General features: G+C 47.5%; 1 protein-coding gene across 3 annotated transcripts in view; it reads right to left on the bottom strand.

The window, feature by feature from the left end:
* Positions 1-10,783: 10,783 nt before the first annotated feature.
* LOC144610848 (CD276 antigen-like) overlaps positions 10,784-13,170 on the bottom strand; it is a 110,972-nt gene continuing 108,585 nt past the window's right edge. For all 3 annotated transcript variants that reach the window (XM_078429816.1, XM_078429817.1, XM_078429818.1), the window contains exon 9: positions 10,784-11,640. In XM_078429816.1, coding sequence (XP_078285942.1) covers positions 11,618-11,640 — 23 coding nt within the window. In that variant the 3' untranslated portion in view covers positions 10,784-11,617. The remainder of the gene's footprint in view (positions 11,641-13,170) is intronic.

Genomic DNA, 13,170 nt, shown 5'->3' with positions numbered 1-13,170 from the left:
TTCCTGAACTCCTCCTTTGCCACCACCAGTTTGTCTGGCGGCAGTCTCCTGGCCCGAGCGAAAACGGGAGGGCCTTCGGTGTGGATGTGATGGACCACACCGTGTTTAGCCGAAGGTGCGTCGAAACGTTGAACGAGCAGCTCTGGGAACTCGGCCAGAATCGCAGCATATGAGTCGGGGGCCGCGACGACGGCCTGGACAGTAGGGCTGAGCGAGGAGGCGATTGTCGGAGCGACGTGCTCGTCTTCGGCGGAAGGTCGGAGGTCGTTACCGCGGACATCAGGAACCAGTGAAAAAGCCCAGAGAAAATCTGCGCCCAGGATCGCTTGTTTGACGTCGGCTATGATGAATGGCCATTCGTACGTGCGGAGGCCTAAACCCAGGGACATTTTCCGTGTACCGAACGTGCGAATTGGGCTGCCGTTCACCGCGATGAGGGTGGGACCTGTCTTACCCGATCTGGTTTCGAGGTCGGTCGGCGGCACTATGCTGACGATGGCTCCCGTGTCTACCAAAAATTCTGTGTCCGTGAATCGATCATGGACATAGAGGCGCCGGTTCTGGCCAATCGTAACTGCCCCTATGTACGATCGGCCGAGGCATTTCCCGCGAAGGTACAAGGCAAGCGGCAGTTGCGGGATTCGTTACCCCATCGTAGGTGATAATAGCACCAGCCGCGCTTGTGCGGATCTTTTTGGCGGGCTTTCGGAGAATTGGCGGGAGACGTGGCGCCATCTTGCCGTCGCTGTGGCGTGGTCACCGAGGTCGAGACTTTGTTGATGGAATCCCCTGCCTTGTTTTTTCCCGCTATGAGCGCGTCCGCTTTCGCTGCATATGCTTCGGGGTCCTTAAAAGAACAATCCGTAAGCAGCAATCGGACATCCTCGGGGAGTTTTTCGCGGAATGCCTGCTCAAACATCGGGCAATCCGTATGCTCACCGGCTAGCACCATCATTTCGGCCATGAGGACGGAAGGCAGTTTGTCTCCAAGCTCCGGTAGGTGCAGAAGTTTTGCCGCACCACCATGCTTTTTTAACCCGAAGGTCCGCAGTAATACCTTCTTCATGGTTTCATACTTGTCTTCCGCAGGTGAATTTATTATGAACCGCATCACGCGCTTGGTTGTGTCCGGCGATAGCGCGCTGACGAGGTAGAAGTACTTCGTGGAATCATCCGACACCTTCTTTATATGGAATTGGGCCTCGGCGTGGATAAACCAAGCTTGCGGTGCGTACGTCCAAAATAACGGAAGATGAACGTCCGCCGCGCTTGACTCCGGTGTGCCCTGCTCAGTCATCGTCAACGAGGCGTCGGGTTTTTCTCAGTCGGTGATCGTCCAGATCACGTTCGGGGTCACCAATATGGCGAGTCCGAGACTTGTAGTTGTAGATGAAGTTTATTGCAACCGCAATACACGAATACAGAATCAAAACAACAAGTCGCAGGACAACCAATATAAACTTACTGTCTTCCTTGAAGACTCAAACGAACTAACTCAATCGGGCGCCAAACGCACCCATGACATCGCTGACCAATCAGCGATGTCCTTCCCTGGACCAATCCCCATGGTCGCGTTCCCACGTGACCTCGCTGGCCAATCCGAGGGTTCGACGACCTAGACCATTCTCCATGGTCGCTACAATATCATATATATACAGCCGGAAACAGGCCTTTTCGGCCCTCCAAGTCCGTGCCGCCCAGTGATCCCCGTACATTAACACTATCCTACACCCACTAGGGACAATTTTTACATTTTACCCAGCCAATTAACCTACATACCTGTACGTCTTTGGAGTGTGGGAGGAAACCGAAGATCTCGGAGAAAACCCACGCAGGTCACGGGGAGAACGTACAAACTCCTTACAGTGCAGCACCCGTAGTCAGGATCGAACCTGAGTCTCCGGCGCTGCATTCGCTGTAAAGCAGCAACCCTACCGCTGCGCTACCGTGCCGCCCTGAGATCACCTGAGAATGATCAGCCATGATCACATTGATGGATCATCTACCTGATAGAAGAATGATCAGCCATGATCACATTGATGGATCATCTACCTGATAGAAGAATATAAAATCATGAGAAGCACAAATAGCCGAAGACAGCCAGAAACTTTGTCCCGTGATGGAAAAATCAAATAGAAGATTTAGAAAATAGGTGCAGGAGTAGGCCATTCGGCCCTTCGAGCCTGCACCGCCATTCAGTATGATCATGGCTGATCATCCAGCTCAGTAACCTGTACCTGCCTTCTCTCCATACCCCCTGATCCCTTTAGCCACAAGGGCCACATCTAACTCCCTCTTAAATATAGCCAATGAACTGGCCTCAACTACCTTCTGTGGCAGAGAATTCCACAGACTCACCACTCTCTGTGTGAAGAAATGTTTTCTCATCTCGGTCCTAAAAGACTTCCCCCTTATCCTTAAGCTGTGACCCCTGGTTCTGGACTTCCCCAACATCTGGAACAATCTTCCCGCATCCAGCCTCTCCAACCCCTTAAGAATTTTATATGTTTCAATAAGATCCCCCCTCAGTCTTCTAAATTCCAGTGAGTATAAGCCGAGTCTATCCAGTCTTTCTTCATATGAAAGTCCTGCCATCCCAGGGATCAATCTGGTGAACCTTCTCTGTACTCCCTCTAAGGCTAGAATGTCTTTCCTCAGACTAGGAGACCAAAACTGTACACAATACTCCAGGTGCGGTCTCACCAAGGCTGAGAGGAGATCTTATCGAACGTATAAGATTATTAAGGGGTTGGACACGTTAAAGGCAGGAAACATGTTCCCAATGTTGGGGGAGTCCAGAACCAGTGGCCACAGTTTACGAATAAGGGGTAGGCCATTTAGAACTGAGATGAGGAAAAATGTTTTCAGTCAGAGAGTTGTAAATCTGTGTAATTCTCTGCCTCAGAAGGCAGTGGAGGCCAATTCTCTGAATGCATTCAAGAGAGAGCTAGATAGAGCTCTTGGGGATAGCGGAGTCAGGGGGTATGGGGAGAAGGCAGGAACGGGGTACTGATTGAGAATGATCAGCCATGATCACATTGAATGGCAGTGCTGGCTCGAAGGGCTGAATGGCCTCCTCCTGCACCTATTGTCTATTGTCTAAGACGCCATGGCTTTAAGGTGAGAGGGGCAAGGTTTAAAGGAGATGTGCGAGCCAGGTTTTTTTACACAGAGGGTTGTGGGGGCCTGGAACGTGCTGCCAGGGGTGGTGGTGGAAGCAGGTACATTAGCGGCGTTTAAAAGACTTTTGGATAGACACATGAATGTTCAAGGAATGGAGGGATATTGGTCATGTGTGGTTAGATCAGTGATGGTCTTGGCATCATGTTCAGCACAGACATTGTGGGCTGAAGGGCCTGTTCTTCTGCTGTGCTGTTCTACGTTCTATGAGATGCGCATAGAACCAGAGTAGATGCACGAACTGCAGATGCTGGTTTACAAAAAAAGAAAATAAGTGCTGGAGTAACTCGGTGGGTCAAGCAGCATCCCTGGAAAACATGGGTTGGTGATGTTTCGGGTTGGTATTCTTCTCCAGACTGATTGCAGTCTGACGAAGGGTTCCAACCCGAATCGTCGCCTGTCCATATTCTCCAGAGATGTTGCCCGACCCGTTGAGTTACTCCAGCACTTTGTGTCTGTGTTCGGTATAAACCAGCACCTGCAGTTCCTTCCCACAGATAATTTGTGAGTTGGTCTATCTCGGTCTGTAATATTACTCTCCTTGTTCAAAACTGAATCAGTCACAATTTTGAAATCTACAAATGATTCTAACCTAATTTTCTTCCAGAAGAACAGTGAATTTGTAAGTGCTTTTTGTTTCGAGACTTTGAGGATTTTATTTTTGTTTGGGGTATAATGAATGAATGAATGAATGAATGAATGGATGAATAAATAAGTTTATTGGCCAAGTGGAATTCTCTGCCTCAGAAGGCAGTGGAGGCCAATTCTCTGAATGCATTCAAGAGAGAGCTAGATAGAGCTCTTAAGGATAGCGGAGTCAGGGGGTATGGGGAGAAGGCAGGAACAGGGTACTGATTGAGAATGACTGGAGCGACTAGGCTTGTATACACTGGAATTTAGAAGGATGAGAGGGGATCTTATCGAAACGTATAAGATTATTAAGGGGTTGGACACGTTAGAGGCAGGAAACATGTTCCCAATGTTGGGGGAGTCCAGAACAAGGGGCCACAGTTTAAGAATAAGGGGTAGGCCTTTTAGAACTGAGATGAAGAAAAACTTTTTCAGTCAGAGAGTTGTGAATCTGTGGAATTCTCTGCCTCAGAAGGCAGTGGAGGCCAAATCTCTGAATGCATTCAAGAGAGAGCTAGATAGAGCTCTTAAGGATAGCGGAGTCAGGAGGTATGGGGAGAAGGCAGGAACGGGGTACTGATTGAGAATGATCAGCCATGATCACATTGAATGGCGGTGCTGGCTCGAAGGGCCGAATGGCCTCCTCCTGCACCTATTGTCTATTGTCTAAGTATGTGCATTTACAAGGAATGTGCCTTGAGACTAAACTCCACTCCTCACAAATGCAAATGGCTTCTAATTTTAAACATATTTAATAATGTACTGCCTCTGATCACCCACAAGGATATTTGCGTGGAGATTGGACAGATATGAAGTCACTATTTGCTTCTTTTATGAGCTGCTGATGCAGCAGAAGTGGAAGATTGTTTTGGAGTTCGGTTACACTGTGTATAATGCTAGTTACTGGATTGCTAGATATAGCAATATAGCTTTCATTATATAAAGCTTACAGATTCTCGTTGGCAATGTGAGAGGCAGAATTGTTCCTAGTGCTTTGTAATTGAGATTAAGCGTCACGGTGGCGCAGCGGTAGAGTTGCTGCCCCATAGTTCCAGACACCCAGGTTCGATCCTGACTCTCGCATGGGTTTTCTCCGAGATATTCGGTTTCCTCCCACACTCCAAAGACGTACAGGTTTGCAGGTTAATCGGCTTGGCGTAAGTGTAAATTGTCCCTCGTGTGTGTAGGGTAGTGTTGATGTACGGGGATCGCTGGTCGGCGCGGGCTCGGTGGGCCGAAGGGCCTGTTTCCGCACTGTAGTATAAGAAAATAACTGCAGATGCTGGTACAAATCGAAGGTATTTATTTCACAAAGTGCTGGAGTAACTCAGCAGGTCGGGCAGCATCTCGGGAGAGAAGGAATGGGTGACGTTTCGGGTCGAGACCCTCACTGTATCTCTAAACTAAACTAAACCTAGGTTACCGTCGGCGACGAGAGGTGTCAAAGTCAGAGAGCTCGTTGAGACCACGCCAAAATAAAAACAGCAAACGTCAAGACTAACATGCCAGCAAGGTCCTGAGGGTGCAGTTTGCTGTCAACACGCCTGACTTTTAGATAAGACTTTGAAGCATAAACCTGTCTATCCTCTCAGGTGAACGTAAAGCAAAACTCCAAGGGCTCCATTCTCAAGGAGGCAACCAGACCAATGCTAATCCTCCAAACAACTTCACAATGCAGATTTTCTGGCTGTTTATCTAATTTTGACAGAGGATGTTTGCGAATTATACCTCGAACAAAACAAAAATCACTGCGGTTGGCAAGAAATGCTCTGGGATTGTGGGCGTGATTTCAATTTGCAAAAGTTTAAATGGAGGAAAAGAATCAGCTATGAGCTGAAATTGTGGCTTATTTTAGACACGAAGAACTGCTTGATTAGTACAGGTGTCATTGATGAGTACAGGTGTCAGAGGTGATGGGGAGAAGCCAGGAGAATGGGGTTGGGTGGGTGAGATTGATCAGCCATGATCGAATGGCGGAGTAGACTTGATGGGCCGAATGGAATCTCTGGTCCCCGACCCAAAATGTCGTCCATCCATTTCTACAGGAGATGCAGAAACGAGGAACTGCAGGTCTGGTTTTCCTTTCCTCCAGCTTCACAATTCACGTCCCCTCAATCCTCTTGTCTCACACCTTCTGGCTTTTCACCTCTGCTTTATGTCCAACCTAGGGTTGCCAACATCCTCACTCCCAAATACGGGACAAGGTGACGTCATCGCCCCACGAGACCTCACCCAGCCAGCGGCCACCTGCTCCCGCTCCACCAATGGTGGCCGCATTCTCCTGCCTTCTCTCCATAATCCCTGACAACCGTAATAATCAAGAATCTATCTATCTCTGCCTTAAACATATCCACTGACTTGGCCTCCACAGCCTTCTATGGCAAAGAATTCCACAGATTCATCGCCCTCTGGCGAAAGAAATTCCTCCTCATCTCCTTCCTAAAGGAACATCCTTTAATTCTGAGGCTGTGGTCTCTAATCCTGGACTCTCCCACTGGTGGAAACATCCTCTCCACATCCACTCTATCCAAGCCTTTCACTATTTGTCTCAGACATTCCAGTAAGCTTTCTGAATGAAGGGAATGAAGTGAGACCACACCTGGCCTTCATAACAAGAGGAGTTGAGTATAGGAGCAAAGAGGTCCTTCTGCAGTTGTACAGGACCCTAGTGAGACCGCACCTGGAGTACTGTGTGCAGTTTTGGTCTCCAAATTTGAGGAAGGATATTCTTGCTATTGAGGGCGTGCAGCGTAGGTTTACTAGGTTAATTCCCGGAATGGTGGGACTGTCATATGTTGAAAGACTGGATCAACTAGGCTTGTATACACTGGAATTTAGAAGGATGAGAGGAGATCTTATCGAAACATATAAGATTATTAGGGGGTTGGACACGTTAGAGGCAGGAAACATGTTCCCAATGTTGGGGGAGTCCAGAACAAGGGGCCACAGTTTAAGAATAAGGGGTAGGCCATTTAGAACTGAGATGAGGAAAAACCTTTTCAGTCAGAGAGTTGTGAATCTGTGGAATTCTCTGCCTCAGAAGGCAGTGGAGGCCAATTCTCTGAATGCATTCAAGAGAGAGCTAGATAGAGCTCTTAAGGATAGCGGAATCAGGGGGTATGGGGAGAAGGCAGGAACGGGGTACTGATTGAGAATGATCAGCCATGATCACATTGAATGGCGGTGCTGGCTCGAAGGGCCGAATGGCCTCCTCCTGCACCTATTGTCTAAGGGTGAACATTGGGCATGTTCCACATCAGTACTTAGTCTTACAGCTGAAGAGTTTGCATTGCAAACGTGGGCACTTGCATCGATTGCATTTACAAAACAAATTAACCATGGGAGATACATTGAACAGTTAATCTAACCACGAGATGTGAACGAGAAGTTTAATTTCACTGCACAAGGAGAGGAATAAAATACACACTTTTAATTTATTTTTAAACATCTAGTTGCAAAAGTACAAGACGTGGGTGAAACCACACCTGGTATCGTACCTACAGATGAAAGAATGGGTCAACTGGGCTTATATTCACTGGAATTTAAAAGGATGAGAGGGGGTCTTATAGAAACATATACAATTCTTCAGGAATTGGACAGGCTAGATGCAGGAAATATGTTCCCGATGTTGGGGGAGTCCAGAATCAGGGGTCACACAGTTTGAGAATAAGTCAAGTCAAGTAGCGCACGGCACGGTAGCGCAGCGGTAGAGTTGCTGCCTTACAGCGAATGCAGCGCCGGAGACACAGGTTCGATCCTGACTACGGGTGCTGCACTGTAAGGAGTTTGTACGTTCTCCCCGTGACCTGCGTGGGTTTTCTCCGAGATCTTCGGTTTCCTCCCACACTCCAAAGACGTACAGGTATGTAGGTTAATTGGCTGGGTAAATGTAAAAATTGTCCCTAGTGGGTGTAGGATAGTGTTAATGTACGGGGATCACTGGGCGGCACGGACTTGGAGGGCCGAAAAGGCCTGTTTCCGGCTGTAGATATATGATGATGATGATATGATATGAAGTCAATTTTATTTGTATGGCACATTTAAACACAACCCACGTTGACCAAAGTGCTGTACATCAGTACAATAAGGGGCAGGGCATTTAAGGACTGGGATGAGGAAAAACGTTTTCACCAAGAGAGTTTTGAATCTGTGGAATTCTCTACCACAGAAGGCAGTGGAGGCCAATTCACTTGAAAACGAGAGAGTTAGATATAGGTCTTAGGGCGAATCAAGGGATTATGGGGAGAAAGCAGGAACGGGGTACTGATTTTAGATGATCAGCCATGACCATATTGAATGGCGGTGCTGGCTCGAAGGGCCGAATGGGCTACTCCTGCACCTATTTTCTATGTTTCTGTTTGGTCTTCGTATTGAGGAAAGGATGCAATTGAATTAGTGTACTAGTGTAGACGGGACATGTTGGCCAGTGTTGGCAAGTTGGGCCGAAGGGCCTGTTTCCACGTTATGAATTGAAGGCACTTCAGAGAAAGTTCACCAGGGCAATTTCCGTAAGGGAAAATTAAGAGCAGGTTGTGCCAATAGATTAAGAGATAAAAGGAATGAGAGGTGATTTCACTGAAATGTGGGGACTTCAACAAGGAAAGATGTTAAACAGTGAATATTCCTGTACAGTTAACCATCGTTTTAAGGACCCCTTTATAACGGGTTTCGATTATAACGGACGGAACGGGCGACGCCAACTCTGGCTCACAAGGTGCCATCTTGAGCCCCTGTTCACCCACCTGATGGTCCACTTGAAGCGGCTGCTATTGCGGCTCACGTCGGGGCCCCTGTGTCTTCGGGTCGCCACCACCAACAGGTTGTGCTTGGTCAGCGCGAGGTTACCTCCCCTCTCCCTAGCTGCCACTTGTGTTTGTTGGCCATTGCTTGGTCGACTAGACCTCCCCTCCCCTCCCCTCCCCTCCCCTCCCCTCCGTCCTTCTGCAGTTGTACAGGGCCCTAGTGAGACCGCACCTGGAGTACTGTGTGCAGTTTTGGTCTCCAAATTTGAGGAAGGATATTCTTGCTATTGAGGGCGTGCAGCGTAGGTTTACTAGGTTAATTCCTGGAATGGCGGGACTATCATATGTTGAAAGACTGGAGCGACTAGGCTTGTATACACTGGAATTTAGAAGGATGAGAGGAGATCTTATCGAAACATATAAGATTATTAGGGGGTTGGACACGTTAGAGGCAGGAAACATGTTCCCAATGTTGGGGGAGTCCAGAACCAGGGGCCACAGTTTAAGAATAAGGGGTAGGCCATTTAGAACTGAGATGAGGAAAAACCTTTTCAGTCAGAGAGTTGTGAATCTGTGGAATTCTCTGCCTCAGAAGGCAGTGGAGGCCAATTCTCTGAATGCATTCAAGAGAGAGCTAGATAGAGCTCTTAAGGATAGCGGAATCAGGGGGTATGGGGAGAAGGCAGGAACAGGGTACTGATTGAGAATGATCAGCCATGATCACATTGAATGGCGGTGCTGGCTCGAAGGGCCGAATGGCCTCCTCCTGCACCTATTGTCTATTGTCTAAATTAATAGATGGAAATTTAATATGAATAATTTAATGTGCTAAATATGACTCTGCCCCTTTGACGATCAGCCAATTAAAGAACATCCCCCCCCCTCCCCACCCAAAATATATTTATCCAACCTGGGGGAAATTTATCCTGGGGTAAAATTATGTGTTGATTCTGGATTTGTACCTATTGATTGATTGTGTTTGGTTCTGGTATACTGGTATCTATCTGTTCATCATTAGTTGTTCATAAATAAGTGAAATAACGTTGCTACGTGCTATTATTATTGTTATTTGAACTTAATATAATAATGTTAAAACCAGTATTTTAAAATTTCCCCTTTGTCGGTTGCTTTATTGCGGTTGAAGTATAAACTCAAATTACTGAACAAAACGGGGTGGGGGTAAATTTACTATCGAAAAATTGCAATGGGGTAAACGGGGTGAAAAAGGTTGGGAACCCCTGATCTAATGCAGCTTTCCACTGCTAGTTTAGTTGCTAGTTTAGTTTAGTTTAGGAGATACAGCACAGAAACAGGCCCTTCGGCCCACCGAGTCCACGCCGACCAGCGATCCCCGCACACTAACACTATCCTACACGCACTAGGGACAATTTTACATATATACCAAGCCAATTAACCTACAAACTTGTACGTCTTTGGAGTGTGGAAGGAAACCAAAGATCTGGGAGAAAGTCCACGCAGGTCACGGGGAGAACGTACAAACTCCGTACAGACAGCGCCCGTAGTCGGGATCGAACCCAGGTCTCCGGCGCTGTGAGGCAGTAGTTCTGCCATTGTCCCACCGTGCCGTCTACACTGCGAGAAAATACTGTACTCGGAATCAAAGATAATGAAAAGTATGTCTAAAGAAATGGCAGCAAAGAAGACTTAACAACTGGAATGACTAATTATGAATGCGAAGAGTATGCAGATGTTTCGGGAAAGCCAACAGCTGGCTCTGTGAACAGCACCACATTCAAGGGCAATTAAATCAAAACAAAAGCTAAAAAAAAACATTCTGCACACACAATTACAGCATATCTCCCTAAATTAACTTCAACTTCACAATGTTCTACATTCACAATGAGAATCTTTCTTGTTTTCATATCATATCACATCATATCATATATATACAGCCGGAAACAGGCCTTTTCGGCCCTCCAAGTCCGTGCCGCCCAGTGATCCCCGTACATTAACACTATCCTACACCCACTAGGGACAATTTTTTTATTTTTTTTATTTTTTACATTTACCCAGCCAATTAACCTACATACCTGTACGTCTTTGGAGTGTGGGAGGAAACCGAAGATCTCGGAGAAAACCCACGCAGGTCACGGGGAGAACGTACAAACTCCTTACAGTGCAGCACCCGTAGTCAGGATCGAACCTGAGTCTCCGGCGCTGCATTCGCTGTAAAGCAGCAACTCTACCGCTGCGCTACCGTGCCGCGTAGTTTTCGGAGCGTAGTGGACAAATATGTTCAAAGGTTTGGCTAAATCTGTAAAGTAATTAACTGCATTGTTAATTTCAGACAGCATGTTCACTTGTAAACAGTGACATTTGCAGCAAATCCCAGGATAATGGAGCCAATAGTTTGGTTAAACAAGCAAAATATCAAAGATGTGTGTGGGAAGGAAATGCAGACGAGGGTTTAAACCGAAGATAGACACAGAAAGCTGGAGTAACTCAGCGGGACAGGCAGCGTCTCTGGAGAGAAGGATTGGGTGATGTTTCGGGTCGAGCCCCCTCTTCAGACTGAGAGTCAGGGGAGAGGGAAACGAGTGATATGGACGGTGTAGAGAGATTGTGAGAAATCTCCTTCTCCTCTGACACTCAGTCTGAAGAATGGTCTCGACCCGAAATGTCACCCATTTCTAATTATTAAGCTACAGGTAATTGTTTGAATCCGTGATGTATTACTCTGTTGCCAGCTGCTTCTCCTGAGACTGACAGGAGATTTGGCTTCAAGTCAAACGTGATCTGTCGTTTTCACACCTTACCCTTCCATATCTCTAGACTCCCTTTCCCCTGACTCTCGGTCTGAAGAAGGGTCTCGACCCGAAACGTCACCCATTCCTTCTCTCCAGAGATGCTGCCCGTCCCGCTGAGTTACTCCAGCTTTTTGTGTCTATCAAAGGATCAAGGATTCAGCTCAATGCATTTGGGATTGGCTCCTCAGTCCATCTCAGCTAAGACGTATTCGAAGGTCACACCGTGGGTAAGGCAGCTCAGCGGTGAAACACTTGGCCGATGTCTGGCTCTTGGCTTGGTTGAGGTTGTCTTTGGAGTCATTCAAGTACCTCCTCTTCTGCTGGAAACAAGAAGAATGATGTTATCAGAGATGGTGGATTTAGTTTAGGAAGGAACTGCAGATGCTGGAGTAACTCAGCGGGTCAGGCAGCATCTCAGGAGAGAAGGAATGGGTGACGTTTCAGGCCGAGACCCCTCTTCAGACTGATGTCAGGGGGGCGGGACAAAGGAAGGATGTAGGTGGAGACTGGAAGATAGAGGGAGCGTAGAGTAGGAGGCCAGGAGAAGTCACAGAGGGGGAGCATCGAGAGAGCATGTTGCTAAACTCTCGTCGAAGAGAGGAGGAGAACTTCTTCAAAGTGGACATACCTTGAGGAGAATAACTGCAGATGCTGGTACAAATCGAAGGTATTCATTCACAAAATGCTGGAGTAAGTCAGCAGGTGTCTACACTGTCTATATCTCTCGTTTCCCTTCCCCCTGACTCGTCTCGACCCGAAACGTCACCCGTTCCTTCTCTCCAGTGACGCTGCCTGTCCCGCTGAGTTACTCCGGCTTTTTGTGTCTAACTTTGCTTTTTATATTGTCACGTTGCTAACAAGTTTGACTGGAAGCCAAATCTCCTGGCAGTCTCAGGAGAAGCAGCTGGCACAGAGGAACACAGCAATTACCGGTAGCTTAATAATTTAGTAATAGTCATTTGACAAGGCCTCATGTAGCCACTTAGAGACCTTGTTAAACGATTACCCTTAAATTATTAAATGATCAAAGGTTACTGGGGAAAAGGTGGTGGAAATTCATTCAATAGTCTTTCTCCCCTTCTCCCTCCAACTTATCTCCCTATCAACTTATCAGTCTGAAGAAGGGTCTCGACCCGAAACGTCACCCATTCCTTCTCTCCCGAGATGCTGCCTGACCTGCTGAGTTACTCCAGCATTTTGTGAATAAATATCTCCCTATCTCGTAGGGTGGCCAACTTCCTCACTCCCAAATTCGGGACAAAAGGTGACGTCACCGCCCCGCGCCCCACGTGACCTCACCCAGCCAGCGGCCACGTGCTCCCGCTCCACCAATGGCGGCCGCCGTTGGTGGAGCGGGAGCACGTGGCCGCTGGCTGGGTGAGGTCACGTGGGGCGCGGGGCGGTGACGTCATCCTCTGTCCCTTCTTTGGGTGTGAGGAAGTTGGCAACCCAACTAATACGGGACAAGGGCGGTCCCGTACGGGACAAACTAATTTCGCCCAATATACGAGATGTCCCGGCTAATACGGGACAGTTGGCAACCCTACATATAGGTCACGTCAGGGGATTGTTTTTCAAACACTTCACTAGTACTTCCAGTGTGACATTCAAACACTGTATGTGCACGTTAAAAATAATGAACGAGAAATCACATTTTTGGGGGAAAAGAATAACATCACACGAAGCCTTTTGGATTATTCACATTGTTTTGATATGTGCATCAAAGTCTTGAAATTGCCCAGTGGGAAACAGCTTCCAAGTGGCAAAAGATAAATTTAGAATCCAGTCTCGTGACAAGTGAAGAAATCATCAGGATTTAAAATGGCCACCTTGCTCAGTGAGTTGGCCAG

This window comes from Rhinoraja longicauda, chromosome 38, assembly GCF_053455715.1.
Source record: "Rhinoraja longicauda isolate Sanriku21f chromosome 38, sRhiLon1.1, whole genome shotgun sequence".
NCBI lineage: Eukaryota > Metazoa > Chordata > Chondrichthyes > Rajiformes > Arhynchobatidae > Rhinoraja > Rhinoraja longicauda.
Note: the sequence above shows the minus strand (reverse complement) of the source record. Positions and strands in the feature narration are given on the sequence as shown.